The sequence below is a fragment of the Meleagris gallopavo genome, chromosome 1, assembly GCF_905368555.1.
Source record: "Meleagris gallopavo chromosome 1, MGAL_WU_HG_1.1, whole genome shotgun sequence".
Classification (NCBI taxonomy): Eukaryota; Metazoa; Chordata; class Aves; order Galliformes; family Phasianidae; genus Meleagris; species Meleagris gallopavo.
Window position 1 is genome coordinate 152573612 of NC_139404.1, and position 22531 is coordinate 152596142.

The following is a 22531-nucleotide window of genomic DNA, read 5'->3' on the forward strand; positions in this document are numbered from 1 at the left end:
GAGCAGGACAACACCCTCCGTGGGAACATGGCCTGGTTCACTGCCTCAGAGCCCGGCCCATCACATCACCTCAGAGAGCGGTGCTTCCTAGCTGATCTCATCCATTCTGCCAAGCTATTCTTAAACCTCTTATCAAAACAAAAACAGGCACTTCTAGAAATGTGCATCAGCCCCAGCAAGTTACAGGACACTCATATTATCCATTTCCTCACACTCTTTTCCTACCCCTCCCTGGGTGGTCCATCTCTGCCAACTTCCTCATAGCTTAGTCTAAGCCACGAGCTTCCCCAGAGAAGAAGCTAATACTCGGGATATTGCAGGGAAGATGAGATACCTGTCGAATAAAACCAAAACAATCCAAAACAATAAGCTGACAAAAAAAAAAAAAAAAAAACAACACCAAACCAAACCAAAACAAAAAAAACAGTGCCAAAGGAACAAGCCTGTGCAGAGGAGCCTGGCTGATAACCCCCCTCAGGTCCGGGGTTGGCAGGGAGAAAGGGAGGGAGCATCACTGCAGTAACACCTCCAGAGAAAGAGGAAGCAGAGAATGTGAGCTTCCTGCTCACATTTTGAGGTATATTAAAGAATGGTACAGCATTTGTAATTGTTACTGTTGCTTTGTTAGCTAGTCCTTTTTTGCATGGTTTATCTATGTTAACTTCGCTTGTGCTGTTTTGAAGATCTCTCCCTTGGTTCTCTCATACCACACTAAATCATTTTGTGTGAATTTTGAAGATGAATTTGAAAAGAAATCCATACTGGGACTCATGCTTGTGTTAGCTTTCTTTCCAAAAGGGTTAGCTGGTGTTTCTGTAGGGTCTTGCTGTATAACAAAGATCAAAGTAGGCAATTCAGTGAGATCCTGTGAGTTTTTTTAAATACATACAAGAATACATGAATGTACAGTTGTTAACTAGCACAGAAATAGTACTAAAAGTTACAGAAAAATATTCTGTATGAAGCATATTATTTGCATTAGCAGAACTGCAGCAACCATGGCAACTCAGTATTATTTCAAGACAAAAATCAATATTCACCTTCTCTACTGCCTGATGTAACTTTGCTATTATTTAATTAAATCGTTCCACAATTGTTGTCCTTTTTACTTTCACTCCTATATCCCCACTTCCAACAGAGGGATTCTAGTGGTGATTTTACAGAATAGTCATCAGTGCTGACTCACTTATTCCCTCTGAGTACTGCTCAGATACCGTTGCACCCACTCAGGGTATGGATAAACAACTCATTGCAAGGTAAGTTAGGGTAAATATTTTCCATGTACCTAATACCATAGCAACTGCCTGTGTGCATTCTTACCCAGGATTAATACAATTGTTCAGTTAGGAAAAAGCATTCAGTGGTGGTCCCTGATGGATTGCTAGGATTTGGCAGATGACACATTTTTGCTCACTGAGAGAGACTGATTTTTCATACAATTGCCTGGGTTGAAAAGGACCACAATGATCAGATAACAGATAAGCATACAAAAATGAATTATTCTTTCTGAGAGGAGACAGGCAAATGTAGACTGCAGACAGGGCCCCTGCATTTTGGGGTATGTGGAAAATGCGGGAGCTGAGAGTAACTTGAACATATTTCTGATGGCTAATGTTTTCCTCTACAGCAATTCAAATGCAATGCTGGCAAAGTATTATATACGAGAACAAAATTTATTTAGCATTCTAAACTAAGAATTCTCTGGAAAATCTCTGGATGAACTCTGTGTTCAGATTGGACTGGTTATCTTATTTTGGATGTCTGTATTATGTTTTGGTTAAGCTACACAGGAAAGGACATGCCTTTTGCCAGCCACTAGGTGAAAAGAGGCAGCCAACTCAGCTACAAAGGCCAGACTTTCCCATTCTTTTGCACTTCAAAATAACTGAGACTGCAAAAAACTGAACCAGATGAAATATCTACTAGCTTGGACTGTCTCAATATTGACACGAATACCATTGATCCTTTAATGCTAGCTGAGGACAAAATCTGAAAAAAGAACTGGATCAGTGTCAACCCTAGCCCCTCTTTTTAAGTTCAAGCCACATTGTTAAAATGCTGAAGTATTTGTTCTTTAAAGGGGGATTACTAAAAGCACAGCTTTTGGGAAAATATGCTAGAGCTGAGATTTTGGAAAGAATTCAGATTATTTGTAGAGATGGAAGAGTGAAGTTGAGAAAATGGATGTACAAGGTAAGTGCAATTTATTCCATGATAAACATTTTGGAAACAAGTTAAAGCTATGTTGGAATTTGCCCTTCAGTAGAAATAAATCACTACTGCATGACCACATCATTTAGTTTACTGTCTGCATTTGGGATAAAACCTTTAAAAGACTACTGGACTTTCAGTGTAGTATTTTGGCAAATTATCTCACAACCAAATAAAAAGCACTGAAGAAACTGTAATGCTTCCTTTTTGAGATTTTTCCAGATTTTATGTTTCTTTGAGTTACCCTAGCAACAGGGATAACATCACCACATAAAAACATGAGACATGGAATGAACTTGACTTTTCTTTGCAAAAGCCAGTTCCCTATTAGCTTGAGTTGAAGCATATGCATCCAACAGTGGTCCTTAACATTTCCTACCTTTTCTTGATTTACCTTCATACGGGGGAGGCAGTCAGATCCAGAAAAGAAAGCTTCAATTAACGCAGTCAAACAAATTTATTCAACCCTATCAGAAATAATTCTGGAAGAGAATATAATTTCTTGAATCAACTCCTCCAGAAGCCATCAAAAACAAGGCACAAGAATCAAGTTTGAAAGTGCACTACTCAGCAAAAATGTGCCCTGTTGTTTAAGGGAGCAGACAAGATCCAAGGTAACCAAATACTTTTATCCCTAATCACCACAATTCCCATCTCCTGTCCTCAGTTTCTGCAACACATCCATGTAATGGAGCTACTTAAAGATGTGGATGTTAACTATTCTTTGTTTAGGTTAGTTACAGCTTCAGATTTATTTCTGTAATGTATGTAATGACTAAATTCAATTTGTTGCCATCAATATCACCAGATAAGTGTTTGCTTTCTGGAGGATAAAGAAACCATCAGCCCTAGTGGACAAAAGTGCTTTAAAGCTACTTTAAGCAGCCAAGTCAGATAGAGAGTATTTTTAAACATTTGCTCAAAACATTAAACTTTTGGGTCAGGTTTTCTGGCCAAGTTTTTAATATTGGAAAAATGAATGTTTCTTTGCTGCAAAGTGAGAGAATGGGTAGATGTCCAAATTCTTGCTTTGCCAGAATGTTAGAAGGTCTGTGTGGGAGGCAAAAAAAAAAAAAAAAAAAAAAAAAAAAAAAAAAAAAAGCTAGCCTAACCATATAACTCTGAGGCTGGAGAATTTATATAATGCAATATTCTGAGCATCCCAACCTACTGAAATCAAATGTGCTGGCGTTTCTGTAGTACAGTTAGAGGAGTTTGAAAATAAAAACTTGGACAAAATTAATAATATAGGAAAATAATCCTAGCCACAGAACTGTAGATGATCTCACACCATTGCTTTTCACTGGTATCCATGAAGTAGGTAATTTGTAGCATGAAACTAATGACTGAGGAAGAAAGCTTGATTCACCAATTTAGACACCACCAAAACGCTCCAACAAGCTATTACAACTCAATCTGGTGGCAGGGAGGGAGTGGAACAAAAAGATCCAATTCTGCTCCAAGTGACGCCATGGCAATATTCCCAACGTTTTTAAATGAGTGCATGAGTAAATGCTAAATTAAGAGTCTTCCTTCTCATGAGAAAAGGAGATACTAATGTATTAACTCTTGGAAACTACAGTTCACTGTCTGCAGAATTTCACCAACCGTCTGGCCAGAAGTAGGCTCCTTAAAACACACATGGTGGCTGTAAGCTATCCTTCCCAGAAGTCACTCAAACTGCAGAGTCTGCATAATGAAAACAACCCTTAGGTTCTGGAAGAGGTTACTATAAAAATCCTTCACCCAAAAATCCTCAATTTCCACACAACAACTGGGCAGACTTTTTGATCCAGAGAAGGTTAGCAGAAACCTGAGAATTCTCATCTAGGGATCCATGGCTTCTGCAGATTAAGGATCTCCGTATTAACTATGAATACAATCATTATTGCATTTAATCATTGCAATGATTATATCAGACTACAGATTAAGCTGCAAAGTACGTCAGTGGCAACAGTGAGCTACAACAAGGCTCAGCTTCTGAGGAAAGAGTCCACACGTTGCATAGCAACTGCTAATCCACATCTGCTACTTTGGAAATGTCTCCAGAAGCAGCCATTTTCATCTTAGGTTTTTAGTCCTCTTTGAGTTTAGAAGTCACAACAATAACACTGCTGTGACAACATTAACTATTTTCCAGTGAAAAGCTAAGTCCTCATTATTCTCCACTGAGACTTAAAATATAAAGAGAATGAGAAATGCAAAGGTACTCCAATAAAATGAATTGTATGTTTCACTTCTTGATTACACTTAATTCTAGAGTTGCTAGCATATTTGCAACAAGAAAAATCACACAGGTTACAACTGAAGAAGAATCACACAAGAAGCCAACTCAGAAGTCTGGGTGCACAATGGAATAATAAGACTCAGAATAACTCCAAGGTCTCCAATTCTTTTCAACTCCAAACTAACAAAACTACAAAAGTTAGTTAACCGGAACAATGAAAGAACAGCCAGTAACATCCTCAAATGAGGAGAATGAATAAGTCTCTGCTGATGGTTAAGGAGAAGGCTGTTGACTCAGAGATAGTATATATGAGAGATAAGCAAATATGCAGATAATACTAAAGGTTGCCAGGTGGCAAACCACTGAGCCATGTTATCCGCGCAACGCTGCCTGGTTATTAAGATCTACACTACATATTTTTGCAACATACTTCCTCTTTCTTTCTACATAGCAATACACAGGTAGAGAAGGCTGCTATGAAAAATATGGTTAGAGAGCTCTTTACATATTATTCTCCCTACACGTGAGTACAGATACAATTCGTGCTCCAACTTATCTACTGTATCTTAAAGTTTGGTAAGTATTCTCAGTGGTTTTTAGCAAGTGAAAGTACAAAGATGCAACAGTCATCATCATCAAGGCAGTATTATTTATGGCAGAGTACAAGTCTTTTAATATACTCAAAAATAGCTTATACTGCAGTGTAAGTTATGCAAGACTCATTTTTAATAACATAAACCAGTTCCACCAGAAACATCTCATGCTACAACAAACCAGCCACCTGTTGGATGTTAATTTATTGGAAGACACTGATTCAGAAGTACTCTGGCAGTCAGATATTTATTGCTCAGTCAAAAAAAAAAAGATTACAAGCGTTAAGAGCTCTATCACACTTCTCTTGGACAACAGCACATTGAGTACATGTAAAAGTATGCACCTCAAATTTTTTTGCAGATAGGAAAGAATCTGAGGAAGCTTTCCCCAGGGAAAGAAATCCAGAACTGTAGAAGGAACTCTGAACAAAATGTCAGGTATGTAACTTTTAATAATAGTTCATTTAATTACACAGTTACCTAAGCTTCTTAAGAGGCGGGGGGAAAAAGCACAACAACTAACACACACAGAACAGGTACGCAGGTGAATATATTTGAGTTTTCTGTATAATAAAGATTTGAACAAAATCCAAGCAATGTTTCCTGAAGAAAAGCTGCCAGAAACAAAGAACAACAGATTAAAGACATGAGGTGTCATCCTCTACAAAGAGAGAAAAATTCCCATCAAGAGCACTCCCTAATCTCTTCTCTTTTCAAGCACTGACGCTGGAATTTTAGCACTGATGAAGGCTGATACAAGCATGGAAATCAGCAGGCTATGCGTGAAATAAGTAAGACTTTTAGCATACATGAATGCACATATATTTAAATATACTCTGTGCTCAATTCTACTGCATAAAGTCTTAAATGCACTCATTTTGAGTGTTTAACCAAATACCACCCCATATGTTCGCTAACACGCTTCTCATTTCAGAGCAGTATCTAGAGATGAAAAGTGCTTTGAAATTATGATTTTTTTTAAAGGCTTTTATTTTTGCTAATTGCAGTTTGCACAGTAGATTCTGCATTTCACATGTATAACCAAGCCTTACTGAAGTGCTTCCACAAAAACAAAAGTGACCAGAGAGTACCACCAGTGATAAGACAGCTCCAGTACAATCACTACCACAGTCAAACTAAAAAGCAATTCTACTCCATGAACACAATATTGTACACTTTTTTTTTTTTTTTTTTTTAATTTTAGAATGAGCTGCAATTTGCCTTGTTTAATGAACCAACATTTTCTGCCCTCTCTCTTCTACAGGGCCTTTAAGATGACCATCTACATCAAATCTGCCTTACACTTCTGTGTGAATCATCACTTACAAGCTATAATTTCAAAGAACCAGACACTTTCAAATCGTCTCTGCAAACAAATTTCAGTATATCCTCCACCATTAAGAAAAGTACAACCTGATTTTTTTCTGATAAGTACCCACTAATTTTTTTCAATATAAGGGTTGGGATGTTATACGCCTTAATAAGGAAATACATGAAAACCTCTACAGCTACCTTTTGTAATACCATTAAAGAATAACTGCCACCTGTCCTCTACTTCAAAGCGTGTACTCTTTGGAGGCTGACCCTGTGTTGCTGTTTGTTTTGCAAGTTGCCTGGCAGAGAAGCCTGAGCAATGGAGAACAAAAACAGAAAGAAGCCATCTTCATCAGGTATCCCATTCCAAAATAGCTGGAGAGCAATCAAAAGACTATTCCAAACCACAGAAGTGGTGGCATGTGGATCACCTACAGCAAAGGGACTTAAAACTGAGGTGATGCTACTCTCTCTTCACTCACAGGAAAATGCAGACTAGGATATTGTACAGGTAAATATTGACCTTAATACACTAGTTTTGAAATTGAAGGCAGCCCTAGAAATTAAAAATACATTTACAAAGAAGTCACAGTACCAAGAGCTGAAGTAACCTGAAATAATTAGCTGGAGAATCCTCTCATGGCTTGAGGTAGAAAAAAAAAAAACAAAACACACTACTTAGTAACTCTCCTCCACCACGCTCATTGCTATTTAATTCTGCTTGTAAGGAACCTTGTCTCTCTTGTGTCTACAGATGCACAAATAACAGGAACATGTTCCACTAAGCCTTGTATGCCAAAGCCTACATGCAATTAAGCCTGACCAAACAGTTTCTAGGAGCTTGAAGATATTTGCTTTCCTGACAAAAATCCTGCACACAAAAGCTCCTCACATAAGTACGTATGCCTTTGGTATGTTTCTATAAGAAAGATTCCTGCTCCAGGAAATAAAAGCTAGCTTCTTTCTTGTTTGACTGATTAGACACCAACATGCCACTTTTACATGATGGAAACCACATAAATACATTCCTTGACAACAGGAGAGAAGAGAAATTCAGTGTGTTCACTGCTTTCCCACATCCCCTGGACTGGAATTAAGCTTGTACAGAGCCTATTCAGTCCAGGTTCCCTTATGAAACCTACACCTGTAGGTATGCAAATGCAAACCATTCTCCCTTAATAGGCAGTGTATTTGACAACATGAAAATGGATTTCTTGCAATGCTTCTAGGAACAGCTGAAATCCATTTCTCCATACATCACAGTTAATTAAAGGAGACAAACTGGATTCATTTACACTAGCTTTGAATTCCTTTCTGTCCTGAGTACATTGCCTTCTAACAGTACTCATATCACAATGCAGAAATTGAGGCAGAGTTCAGGTTAGATATTTACACCAAGCAGCACAGCAGAGAAATACTATGTTTTGTGGGATGGGGATAATGCGCTCAAGAGGCATCATGGTGGGTTGATGCTGGCTACAGTAGTGAAGATATGTCCCATGGAGTTCCCATGTCCCAGGAGTCAAGTCAACCCAATGCACTTGATCATGCAGATCCATCTCTGTTCAAGCAAAGTGAAGGAAAGGAAGCTGTGTGCTGTCTGAACAGATCATGCTACATTGGAAGCAGACTGTTTTTTGACCTACTTATGCTTAATCATCTTCAGTCATGTGCTCATATTTGAGTTGCTTAAAGAAAATAGGCCTGGAATTTTTTATATTCTTTCATATCTTCATGCTCCGTATATATTTCTATTTAGACAGCTTTTCAAGCCATTGCAGTTCTTCGCTGCAGAATTCATGTTGGACTGGGTGATTCTGTGGATCTTTTCCAACCTCAGTGATTCTATGATTCTATGTTTTAGGGAAAAGTATAAGTGAAAAGCTTAAAATCCTATGGAGAAAGGATATTTGGTGCACTAAAATTTTTCTTCTATTATCAACCTCATTTCAGTTGATGTTTCAGTTCAGTGAAGATTTCACAACTGGCACTTGAACTGGATTTCACAAATTGGAATCCAATGCTTGCATTCATATTTAGTCTTCTGCAGCTATCTTTACCTTCTCCAAATACCACACTTCTCTGCCTTTTCACCATAGAACCTCATGGTGTAAATATGCTTTCTGATTAAGTCAAGAAGCCCCAACACTTCCCTCCAACTTTTTTCCTGATAAAACTTACACAGTCCATTAAAAGAAGGAAATTTATCAAGAGACTTTGGCAGACAACTAACGCAGTATAAACATAGAGTACCTGCCTAATTAAGTATCCAAACCAACACTGCACTGCTGTCCTGCATTGGTGCTGCAAAGTCAGGGGATAAGCTAAATTCGTCCTGCATGCACAGCTGAGCGCAGCTACTGTGCAGCCATTACTCACACGAACCCAGGCAAACAAAGCTCAGGAATGCAGGGCTCATTGGCTGCCATCAGCCCATGGATTCATAGGCTTACCATCTTGAACAACAGAAAAAGAGTACTGAATACAATGAAAACTTTACAAGTGCAGTTGCATTATTTTTGAGACAATCACCACCTTTAACTGACTATACCATCTGAAAAACTGGACATTTCTGTACAGGGTATGTGTTAATTAAACCAACTAGCTTGTTGAATGCATTCACAATTTATTCAAATAGCATTAGAAAAGGAATTTGGTCACAACTAAAAGAGGAGAATGTCTCAAAGCGACAAAATGTTGTTTATAAAAACAAAAGCTATTCTTTTGCAAGAATATTATTTTCCTCTTGAAGGAAAAAAAACATAATGAAATGGCAAATAATAGTAATGAATAACTAGTGCTAAGGACTTATGTGATTTCTGAACAGCAGTCAACATCCAATACAAATGATGAGCTCAGATTTCAAAGAATAGAATGTTCTGCACAGCAAAAGTGAGTGCTTTGCAGGATAAGCACAGCAGAGGAATCTCATTACTGATGCGTCTTATTCTATGCTCATACAAAATGGATGGGCATGCCTTCTGCATAACCATCTGATGCGTGATCTTAGTTACATTACCGATGCCAAAATCGGTAACAAACCATCTTAAATTAACTGATGTTTTTAGAGGATAAGTAGGTTTTAACTAATGATTCTGAATGTAGTTCATGCAAGTATGCATGCCAGTTTATGTGCAGAAAATTTAACCTATTCCTACCTATTATTCCTACAAAGCTTTTACTAAAATGCCAAACTGTTTAATAAGGAAAGACAAATGTTAAACATTCTAAGAATTCTAATTATATATATATATATCTCTAGATTAAGAGATTTATGATCCTTCCAGACTGCAGTTTTAATCACCTCCTCAGATACCTCTGTATACAATGTTCCATTCCTGCTAAAGCTTAACAATGGTAGATTGTCTGACTGATTTAGCAAAGCAAATTAATTGCTTCCATAGAAGTTTGTCTGATTTCCTTCCTTAGTAATGCTTCTTGGAGGAAGATATTGTAAATTTACAGAAGTTCAAACCAGCTTTCACTGGATGTGATCTTTGCAGCTCAGTCAGGAACATCCACACAGGGCCATATCAAAACCCTGCTGAGCCAGGATCCCATCCTCCTGTGCAACGTTAAGTGGCTGCCTAAGGAAGAGTGAAAACAGAGCAAGCAAGATGCTTCTCCCTCAGGGACTTCCCAAACTAGATGTGGTTTCCCTGTATTAAGTAATTCTTCAGAGATTTCTCTTCCATGAACTTCTCCACTACCTTATATTTTATCTTATACTGCACCGTTTGACAAGGAAACCTACAACCCCCACATTTGGATGATTGCTTTATAAGAATGAGATGCAGCAACAAGCTCAACTGCTGTTATACCATTTCCTAGTGAGGTTTTCATATTTATTATTCATTACTTCATCCACCTTCCCTTGACTTAAACAGGGATTCATCCTACCTCTTTTCTGGCTAAGGAGTTCTATCACATTTAAACCACCAACAGGAGCTAATTCCCATTTTTGGTACAAGTGTCATGAGGATGAAGATTTTTCAATGCTACTGTTTTGGCTTTTGAGATATTCAGGGAAGTGAGAGGAAGAGGCAAGTGATCAAGCTCCAAAGCTTCACCCAGTATGACACTGGCAAACTACAGATTAGCCACAGCAGCACAATAATGTGCCATTGTTTCTTCTAGTTCTAATAATTCTTAGCAATGCTTGGGTTTTATTTCTGGATGGGGCTTTTTGTTTTATGTTTTTTTTTGTTTTGTTTCTTTTTTGACTGCTACTGAACAAATACTTTCACAAAACTATTAACCCTGTTATTTCAGTCCTGAATAGCATGATCTGTCCCATATTTCACCATTTTCTAAATGAAATAAGAATTCTTTTGACTTTCCTGTTCTCACCTAAGTAACCCGAGTTTTCCTCATTTTTTACACATATAAAGAACAATATTTCTAAAAAATTAGCAAAAGATCATTGGAAGCTTCTTACTAGAGTAATCTATACTGATAAATCTGGACAGATTAGGATTAGTTTGTAGAACTAAGCAGTAATTCCCTAATTGCACAGATCTGTGATGGAAACAGATCACATCTTAAAGTCAAACTATATATTGTGCCTTCGGTTAACTTGAGCATTTTTAGCTAACGTTTTACCAAGCACATCTCTTCTTCCCAGAAAACGATCATTGCTGAGAACATCTCATAGACATCATCAGGTCATAGAGTTAAAAAGCATAAATTATTGCATCATAAATCTGACAAGCATATTTGAGCACTTATTCACAAGGCACAAGTGGCTGTCTGTAATTTAATATCATTTGCAAAAGTAAAAGCATTTTGAACTTAGCCTCCCTTTCCCCACCCCAGTTGACTATTTTATCATATAACGCATTGGAATCCACGTCAGTTGATGAGTATCTTTCCGTACTGGGTTCAAAGGTGTGTATGTGTTTACATTCACTAGACGTCTTTTCTAGAAGGGAAAGGAAAGGGGAAATACAATGCATATTACTAACCTCTTTACTCTAGTCCAAGTAACATGCTACAGTGACTCTCACATTTTTCCTTCTGAGTCAGTTTCTGATACACCCCAGCACCAAGCTGATGGGAGCACCAGGAGGGCAGAGCCACTACTCGGAGGGTAGGGCTGAGTTTAGAGGACTGGCCGTGTAGAAACCTTGTGATTTTCAAGGAGGACAAAGTCCCAGTCCTGAGCTAGAAATAACCAGCCCCTGCAATGGCACAGTGGGGTGAGGAGCAGGGCCTGGAGGATGGTAGGAAAAGAAATGTGGGTCAAGACTGATGGTCATGATCATCTTTGCTTTCCTCAGTGCTTGTTATGCCACATATAGTGGCCACATTCAGTTCAGTGCAAAACAAGACATTACTAAAATACAGTAAATCGAGTGGGGAGGCCAGTAAGATGGTTGCAGCTGGAGCTTTGTAGTCCAGCTTTTTCAGCATGGAGAAATGGTGAAGAGTTCTTTAGATGTGGGTTTTGGTTTTTGGTTTGTTGTTTTGTGTTTTTTTGTTGTTTTTTTTTTTCTTCCTTTTTAAATGTTTTTTTTTTTTTTTTTTAATTAAAGGACATTGAAGATCTCTATTATTAAAAAAAGATCATGCCTTTATGTGGCTAAGCATGCTGCTATTTAGCAGTCTCCTCTCCACAAAGCGCTCTCTTTTAACCATGTGACATGACAATTTCATTTAACTGGTCTCAGTTACAGCACGGAAAAAAAAAGCCTGCAGCCAGCTCAATATGTGCTCTGTAAAGATATTTGCATTTCTTATTGTACTGTAATACTCAGTAGAAAATCTGTAAATAGGACCTTGAAGAACACTATTTGAGTGCTTCAGTTAAGCAGTAAAAATGAGTTGAAATCTCTGAAAGCACTGTAACAATAGTATTAATCATAATAAAGGAATAAGACTGGCCCAAAGCAGGACTTGATATTGAATAAGATCTACAGATATCAGTACACTGTTCAGATTTACTTTGTCTACCCACAGAGTACAGTTAATTGACAAATTCTTGTATTCACTAAAAGGTTTAAGTCAGCTTCACTTCATATATAAAATAAGAGCTTTTTCTTTTCATTCTACTTCAGCAATTTAGCAGTAAAGTGCAACTAAAGACAGTAAAGTTGTGCACATGTTTCTGTATAATTGACATGAAGGTAATGCAAGCTTATTCTTTATAGAAGTCCATTAACTCCCAAACTCAGACACAACTGAAGTTTTCTATCTAAACAAACAAAACAAGCCCACAACAAAGAAGAGCAAAAATGCAGGTTTTATCTGTATCTTGCTTCATAACTCACTACTGCTCATCCAACTTGATTGCCTTGTTTTGTAAACTGAATTATATCCTAAGAAGCTAAGAGACATGTGCATGCTTACAAATGAATACAGGTGCTCAAGGGATCCTAAAAGGTTGGAAGATTCTTCTCTTAGTACAAAGAAAAAAAAAAAAAAAAAAAAAAAGCACTGAAAAGAACACTGAAAGGCATTGTAAAGGCTTCTAGTAGTAAGTTTTTTGAGCGTACAAAACCATTTTTTCATAGATACTTTTAAAATGTCATCTTTCAGCAAAAAGTTACTGCAACTTCCTTCAGCAAATCATTCAGTTTTGTAGCATAGATATTTAATTTCCCATGTAAGGTTAGGAATACATGTCACTAAAGATACCTGAAATACTCTGCATTACTAACACACACTAATGTCATTTTTCCAAATGCATTAAGGCAATTTTCTGTACACTTCTAGGCACAAATATAGAACCCTAGAAGATTTCATTCCTTCAGCAAAATCATCTCACAAAATAGATAAATGGTAATCAAACACCATCAAGATTATGGTCCCATTAAATGGTAGATTACCTGTTAAATCACTCAACAGAAAAAGTGAACCATCTCAGACATTTCTCTTCATGATTAGAAACTTCAGAGAAAGTTCAAAGATTAAGTAGTACCACACCCAACCTTTTATAGCCTTTACACTGAAAAGCTGGAGGTTAACCCTGGCAGGTACAGTTCAAAGTCTGGAACGTATTTGATTACCTCCAACGGTTTTACTGAAATGATTTAAAAGCTAATGCAAATTAGTGACGTGTGAGTGTTGTACACTGAGCACAATAGTTGGACGTGACTGATGAAATATACTCATCTTCATTGTTAACTCTGCCTAACAATTACTAGAGTTAATAAAAGTTAAACATGAAATACATGATATTGAAGTTTTCACGAGTAATATAAATACAACAATTTTAATGTTTGAAATAGGATATGTGAATATAACTCATGTATATGAAAATGCCCACAGCAAAGAGGAAATTTCCACACTTACAGAGTCATAGGAACATTTCTAAAGTCATTCTGAATTGATGGTGCTGCATTTTTCCATTTATAGGGAAGTATCACTAGGAAACTTAGTTACCACAATAAAAACTTATTACAACCACATGTGCAAGAAATGTTATTTCCCTAGAAGTCAGAAAATTACTTTTAAAAAACAGCATTCATTATTTTAATTAAATTTTGGTTAAAAGGCTTTAATTTCAGAAAACCCTGTCTTCCATTCCTTTCCCCTCAACTTGAATTCAAACATACTCTCTTTGTGCCTTTGGGTTGATTGACTTTTCAGTCCTTCTGGTAGAATCTGGAGACTTTACACAAGTATTATCGTTTTTCTTGCACTGGCTTTCATCCAGTACACGACTTTCTGTTCTACACAGAATAAAAAAAGGCAGGAAAGGGTGGATCCCTTTTGTGTGTTTGGGGTAGGTATTTTTGTTTTGTTGTTTTGTTTTTAAGGCAAATTATAACTAGCTTTTTCAACTCATATTGTGTGTTTCTTAGAAAAATTAAATCAGTACAGCAGACTCAGGCTCAGAGCCATCATGTGCTCTCATTATAAACCTGAAGTTCTTGGGTTTAAAAAAAATTCAAGGAAGTATAGCAAGTCTACAAGAATATTAGATATGCAAGACTCAAATATAAATTTGATACTATCAACAACAAAGCTGAACTCTGAGCAACATGACTACAAATTGACTTGCTTTTTTTTTTTTTTTTTTGAATCGCTATCTTTTGGTTAGACAAACTACATAAAAATTTAAAATATGACAGTTCTTTGTGAAGCACAAAATGGAATACGACTCTCAAAAGAGTTTCTCATTACCTCTCAAACCTTTAGTTAAGTCAATTGCCAGACAGTTCAAACTGCTGAGTGCTGTTGGCAAAGCAAGCCTAAAGAAATCCCCCAAAGGCTGAGATGTGGCACTGCTTTCACAATTGAAACTTTCCGTTATATGCATATATGCATATAAATAGATATATCATCTTCCTCCAACCTCACTTTCCCGTTCTCTTTTTTACTTGATTGTTCAGGATTCATGATTGAATTACAAGCATTCAAAGAGCCAGAGACCCTCTGTTTCTTCCTACCAAACCACTGTTTCTTTTAAATAGCACTCTCTGTTTCTCAACTCATTTTTTTTTCCACAGTACATTCTGGTAAAAGCTTTCATTCCTACTGCAGCATTAGGAAGAACAGAACCAATCTTTCTAAAGACTGCTGAGATTCATATGTAGGCATCAACATGACTGCAGATGATACAGGTTAGAAAAAGAAATTCCTAAGAGTGCTGACAATAATTCCGCACTCAAAAGACCATCTTTTTAGGGCTTCTTATAGAGACTGCATTCTTAAATGATCTATTCAGCAGCAGTAACATTCATCATATATGAATAAAAATTTGACTTTGCCTTCACTGACCCTTTAGAAGAAAGTATCTTCAAAGATATCAGGAAGAAATTCTCTACTGTGAGGGTAGTGAGACACTGGAACAGACTGTCCAGTGAGGGTTGTAGATGTCCCCTCCCTGGAAGCGCTCAAGGCCAGGCTGGATGGGGCTTTCAGCAACCTGGTCTAGAGGGAGGTGTCCCTGTCTATAGCAGGGGGGTTGGAACTAGATGATCTTAAAGGCCTCTTCCAACCCAAGCCATTCTATAATTCTATGAAAGAGCAACACAAGTGGAATCAGGAAAGTCAGCATGTTCCTGAAGAACAGTCGTTGAAGAACATGAAGTTATGAGGAATATCAATTTATACACAAAAATAAGATACGTTTTCATGTAAAAAGTTCGAGTCTATTTGATAGTGTGCAGCTATTTTCTTAAGATACAAAGAACATCGACTGGCAGATGTTACATCTGCTTTCAACCCCTTTTTGCAACTGCTTCAGTGGTATTTTCAGAATCCAACAATATCTGGGCATTTAGCAGTTGCACCAGAAAAGACAAGTGAGGAAATTTCACCATTGAAAGGAAGCGCTGGTGTTACTGTCATGCGACTTATGGGATAAAGAAAGCAGGTACCAGAGGATGTTTTGTGTTTGGTTTAACCCAGTGCTAAGGCAGCTTACTTCTGACAGCCCGAAAGAGGAAAGGGTGGCTTAGTAAGGGGCAACACTTGTGATATGGCTTGTAGAAATTCTGTACATCTGTTTTAAAAAGTTTGTCTGTATAACTCTGTATAATTACTCATTCTTTTTAAAGCTTAATCATAAGAAAACTACACTAATTTTTTTTCTGCTCTGGACAGGTAGATAGACACAGAATACAGGTTTATAATCACATCACTTAACAAGCATTTCATTTTCAAGCTTTATTTTAAACATTTATCTTCCAAACATTTTTTTTTCATACCTTCAATTCATGAAGTATTACCTCTGAAGAGAGGCTGTAAGAGAGCCTGTCTCAGAAGTTTAGCATCTGAAATTCATGCACACAAGGGCAAGCATGACAGTTGTTACTCCTCTCTGCATGGCTTTAAATACATAGATCTTTGTCCTAGAGAAAGCACTGCATCCATTTTTTTCCCCCCCCAGGATTATTTTTTGCTTTAGGAAACTATAATAAATAGTTGTTCAGAAGGAACTAGATCGATAGTTAAAACTATCTAGAAGTTAGAAATGCCATGGTTAAAATCAGAGCTCTATTAATTCACCTGGTTTATGCACTTAATTCCAATTCAGCCAGATTTCTCAGTCAAGATTTTCTGCTTGTTTTATATGTTTTTTCATAATTTAGCATACAAGTTTGATGCTGAATAAGTAAAGAAGTACACAGAAGCAAAAAGTTGAAGGTCTTATTCAAATATCATATTCAGAAACACAGTACGTTCTGAGATATTTCCAGCTACCTTATCAGAACTCTTTGTTTCACTCAAAACCTACTCTAAATATAATCCCATCCTAATAATATTAATAGAAGTTAAGTATTTTGATATTTATTGAAGAACGAAATTAAAGTAATAAAATTAACATTAGGAGGTAGGAGCTTGTGGTAGTTTTAAGCAAAGCTTGCAATTTAAGATTAATACAGTAAATTCTTTTTCCCAAAATTTGGCTTAGTGCATTTAATATTTTCGTATACTATCCCACAATAGTTTGTATTTATAATTAGTATTCCATGAAACAAAGTAATTCTTTTACTCTTTTCAGATAGAGTTGTTAATTTGCTTAGGGGAAAAAAAAAAAAAGATTAATTTTAGTTCGGCTTTTGTTCCAACTGTTCAGGCTGTCTCCTTTAAAACTGATCATTGGGATATCAAATTCAATCAGAACCAAAGTTTTCTATCTGCCTAGGGAAATTCTCATTTCTTGGCTTTATTTTGCTAAGAACCCATCCACAGCTGGGAACAACTGGGTGTGTCACTTTTAAAGAGCTGGGTAAGGAAGTGCTTAGCATTTTTAAACAGTAACTGTGCTGTCAACTGTAAGTCCCTAGGCTCGTATGACATTCCTACTGTAGAAGAATTGAAAAAAAGCATCAAAAAAAGCCTTCCATTACTAAAAAAAAAATAAATCTGCTGTGTTTTAAAATAATATTTCTAATTGGAAATGATTTTAAGAAATTTTAAAAATATACTGAGAATTTAGGATGGTCACATGCACTTATGCAAATAACTGAGAAGATGTACATATGACTGTGAGAAATAAGTCCATCTGGATGATTTTTATTGGAAAACATGACACATTGCTGTACTTCACCACTGCGCAATAACTTCTGCAGATTTACAGAAATACCAGAAGATAAATATCAGACATTAATCTATACTCTCATGTTCATTGGCAGAAGAGATGCCATCCATGCTGGTATATTTTTCCACATCACAACAACTAATCTCATCACTGATCTTGCAAAGCATAAAGCTTGCAATCCTTTGAACAGCAGCCAGTAATTTTTACCATCTCTCTTCACACAAACTTCTGAACAATAAAATTTTAAGCTGCTGTTTCTTTGCAAAAAGGATAATCACATAATCACTTGGAACTCAGAGTCTCTAACATACTGGAAATGTAAGAGGATTCTTGTCCTAGATATAAGTAGTAATTACAGAGAAGAGTTTTATGTTGTGCCTATACATCATCTCAGACACCATTAAAAAATATATATAAAACAAAGTACAATTGAAAGTGGCAACTTCATTACCATATAGGAATATTATTTGTTAGCATAGCTTTTGGCAAGCCACAGGTAACAGCGGGTCTTACCTTATGCTCCTATGACTCAAAAAAAACTCACTACAAACAAACAAGAGCTTGGTATCTCTTAACGGCTCAAAATTATCATAATTATAATTGATGACACAAAGATACGGTGGTATCAGAGTGAAAAGGAGAAAGCACCTCAGAAACAGGGTACGAGGCGAAAATAAACAAAGTAGAAGATAATTCTTCCTTCTGGGAAAAAAAGTCTAGCCAGGTGGAACACAACAAAGGCTTGGTAAGGTGCCAAACAACAAGAGCCCACAACACAAGAGGCCCCAAAAGTAAGTGTTAGGAGGAAATGCTTCTGCACATAATGCATCATTAGACTGGAAGCGTTCCCACTGCAGATGTCCAGTATCAGAGCTATTATGAGGGTCAAATAGCAATGAGACAAATTCACACTGGGCAACCATGGCTCATAGAAACACAGCTTCCCAGTCAGAGTCATCCACTGGCTTTACTATGACATATTAAGACAACTCCGGTGTCCTCCTTAGTCTTAAAGGGGGAACCCACTCTTTCAATGGTACTCCCTCCTTACAAACTCTTCACATACAACAGGAGCTATATATTTTCTATCTGGTAGTACACAGTAGTAGCCTACCAGAATACTATGTACTGTTCACAGCAATCCCAGCCTCAAAAGCTAACTGTTCAAGCAACAGTTTGTCTAATCTACTTCGGGTAGATAAAATGCACACACTAACAGTGGTGCAACCATAGAAAACTGGAATACTACCGAGATGTAAAAATACCTGCTGCTTCAGGCACACTTTAATATTATCCTGTATAACCTATCACAGCTAATTCAAAATGAGGGCAATTAGCTTCAGGCGATGATGGCAAAAGAAATTTGCTTAGGAATGCCAGATAGCCAAAAATGTAATGTAATTTTTCATACGCCTTTTCACATATACCAACTTTATTTTTTTTTTTTTAAATAAAAATTTTTACTTCATGACAAGAGTGATTTACTTTCAATGCTGAAACCAAGGTTAACAGAGGACAACAGAAAAGCTGTGCATGAAACAGTATTCCTTTTCTGATGACTGGCATCCTCGAAATTTTGAAATAGCTTATTCTGCTTGAATGTCTGACATTACTTATTTCTATTACATTAAAAAATTAGATCCGAAATTTCTTGATCAGACAGCATTTCTCTCCTGACACACACAACTTTCTCTGAAAACCTTTTAAAGACTTGCTTGCCATCTGGATGATCAAATAATGTACAATTGACTTTTCAATAGAGAGTTATCTTGGTATAACTTATTTCCTTCATTTCTTGGAACAAAACTTCCCTCCTATCCCTCTCCAAACTCCTAAATATATCAAAACCTGTTATCATAGCTCAGTTAAGATTTTACGATGCGGTCAGATACAGAAGTTTTAAATTACTCTGTAAGCCCTTTAAACATACTGTGGAGCTGTTATATGATACATAATGTGTGGAAAGTCAAACTTACATTGAAACAAATTAAAGAGCATGTCTATACTGCTGCCAGCTTTCTTGACTCTAGCCCAGACTCCCTGCATTGTTTTCCATAAGAAGCAATCAAATCTGATTTTTTGAAAAACACTAATTAATCTATTGCCAAGCAGGTATGATGTAACATCCCAATTGCCTTATGACAAATTCACATTCCAGCCTTACTCTTTGCTCCTGGAAGCAGAACTGGTAGCACTGCAAAGATCCAAAAAAACAAAACAAAACAAAAAACTCCACAGTTACAGACCCAACTAGAGTAATTTCATGGCTGACCTCACTTGGGCACTGTGGTTAACGTAGGGACAGGCTGGACGACACAGTTTGCACAACAGTTTGCTAACTCTACTTCCTGACTTCCCCTGGGTTTCAGTCTGCCATTTACACCACTGAGGACAAGCTCCTGACAGCACCCAACCAGCTCATCTATACCCTTAGAGCAAACCTCAACCAAAATAACTTTAGCAAGGGTTTTTGTGGATAATGAAAGCTTTGGCAGAGCTTACCAAGCCTCCAGCTTACAACATGACATATGAGCCAGCATAGAAGATACAAGCATTATGGAGGGGTGCCAAATCCCCAACACATTAGCAAGAAATTATTTTTCAGATATGAGTCAAAGACGGGGGGGAAAGGAGAAGAAAAAAAAAAAAAAAAAAGCATTTCCATCTCAAGTACCAAACATCAAAATGGTACGAACTTTCATTCTGAAACCAAATAAATATGGCAACACAGTACCATCCAGTCCACCTATACAAGAGATTTCTCTTTAATTAAAACAAGTAGATGTCATTTCACCTTACTTTTTTCCTGGTATGTACAAAAGGATTACTACTTGTTCCTCGTTAATAAAGCCAATACATTAAGACATGAATCAGTTCTTAACATTTCACTTGACAGGTTTTCAGAACAGTCCACAAAAAAACCTCTTCCTGTTTGGAGATTTAACAATAAATTCATCCTTTGTACCAACACAACAAAAGAAGCTAATACTGTAACAAAGCAAGAAGCCCCATTAAGACATCTTTTGGTAACCTGTTAAGTGCCTACATATGAAAGTTCCACATTAATCTCTCAGAAACAAGCAATAAAACTCATATTAGGAGACACAGTAGTCCTGAAATTAGAGAATCCAGTAATTACATCTTAGAACCAAATTACTTCTATTTCACAGAAGAAACTTCCTCATCTGTAAACAAGACAATTACTCTGTGCAATTCTGTCCTTGGTTTCATTTCTCACATATTTTGAGAGAAGGTGCAACACTCAGTGATATATACCTCGTTAACATTTGGAGCAGAGGAAATAGCAGTCCTTTGGGAATACCATGCTCAAGCTCCACTGCAATTCAGACAAGCATCAGAAAAACCACCTCAGCCTTTCAGATTTCACATCAATAATCTCAAAACATAAAGAAAAGTGATGCTTGTTGTATCATTTAGCAGTTAATTTTACTGTAAGCTTAAAATAACCTAAGCAGATTTCATTTCATATATAAAATGTTGTAAATATTCATTAACAATTACTTTGCTTATGTGAGGTTTAATAATAATTAGTTTCTGAAATTAAATTATTGACTAGTTTCAAGAACACATAAACCTTCACCACAGTATTCAGAACTGTTCTTACCAGATGAAAAGAAGAACTTTCCATTGGCAAACATTTAAAAAAAAAAGTCTGAGAAACATATTCAGCTAAGCTTAGAGGGAGAGAGGGAGAAGGGAGGGGAAAAAACAAAACCACAAAACTCACTTGACTGTAACTCGATTGGACAAATCCTGAAGGTCTCCTGGATGAAAAAGTTGAGCCTCTTTCAATCCAATATTTTCACAAGCTTTCAGAAAAACATTTATATTATCCTGTGGAGAGAAGTAGAAAGCAGTTGCTGAATTAAACGCGCTAGGCACTAAGCAGGTTTTGCAAGATGATTAGTGCGAGCCTCTAAATGTCAAAGTCCAGCTCATGGAAATAAAAATAAAAAAAGCAAATCTTCTAGATCATAAATACAGGTCGTTTCTCATATACACATGCAGCCAGTGATGTTGGTGACTGACTGATACGTTAAAGATTACCTGGCATAAAGCAGCAGCTAGCCAGTAGGCAGCAATCTCCGCTCTGATGTCAGCTCTGTTCAGCAAACAAACGCCCTCTTTCTAGCTTTGCACGACAAGCCTCACCTCTTGCCTTTAAAAATAACCCCAGCTACTGACATTCACCACCCAGAAACTCTTGGCAGGAGAGGAAGAGGAGGAACACGCTGTTTCTATGATTACAGACCAATTATGGAATACTGCACCTGGAATCTGGGTTTGGTTGCTGAGCAAGCTCCTGAGAGACAGAAACCAAACTGTATTCAGCCCTGCTGCTTCCCCAGTTGTGGGGATTGCTCTCCTTGTTGGTCCTCCCCTTCCTCTTCCCCCCTCCCCCCCCTACCACTCCCCCCACCTCTCCATAACACCAACGTATAACAAAACATAGGTGCAGTGGTGTATTGCAGCACCCACCTGCTGCACCTGCTACAGATCAACAGTCAGGCAAGGGCAAGTTTAAAAGGGGGGGGAAGAAACAATATAGTGAGAGATTATACAACTTGTGATCTCTTTCCACTCCATAAACAATAGGCAATAGGCAAGAAATTCCTTCTCGTTAACGTGGAATGCTATCAACAACAAAAGAATTTGCCCTCTTGTGCACTTCTCAGTTTGGTTGAAAGCCACAGGAAAAGGTACGCAGTTACTTAGCTCATAAACTGCACACAGCCATGTTATGCTGTAGGTTTGTAAAGTCAAGATACTTATATCAGAGTTTCACAGTATGAAAAAGCTACATTTCAGCAGTTTAATACACTTTAATTCCCAACCTTTTTTTTTTTTTAATTACACAATTACTGAGCATAACTCACTAAAAAGAAGTCCACAAAAAAGTAACAGTTGCTTCAAATGCATCAAGAAGTAAAACAAATACTTAAAGAAAAAAAGTAAATCCAAGAATCCCCTCAACCTTCTGTTTTGAAGGTCCCCAGGATTCCCCTTATTTCTTATCAGTCTGTAAACATGATATTAATCAAGGAAAATATTTGAACAAGGTAGTCCTTGTGCAGGCTGCGGCTCTGTGTTACCACATCCATAAGATCTCAGCTGTCTCTCAAATCGTCAGTGTTAATGCCACAAGGTTTGACACACAGTGTGCTGTAGTGG

General features: G+C 37.1%; 1 protein-coding gene and 1 long non-coding RNA gene across 17 annotated transcripts in view; one reads left to right on the forward strand and one right to left on the reverse strand.

Moving 5' to 3' along the window:
• LMO7 (LIM domain 7) overlaps positions 1–22531 on the reverse strand; it is a 131583-nt gene that overhangs the window by 50742 nt on the left and 58310 nt on the right. For all 16 annotated transcript variants that reach the window (XM_085215724.1, XM_085215719.1, XM_085215727.1 and 13 more), the window contains exon 4: positions 21087–21193. In XM_085215724.1, coding sequence (XP_085071850.1) covers positions 21087–21193 — 107 coding nt within the window. The remainder of the gene's footprint in view (positions 1–21086; positions 21194–22531) is intronic.
• On the forward strand, positions 39–16143 carry LOC146545712 (uncharacterized). The gene is made up of 3 exons (XR_014880891.1): positions 39–1256; positions 5393–5469; positions 6296–16143. It is a non-coding gene; the product is annotated as an uncharacterized LOC146545712 (long non-coding RNA).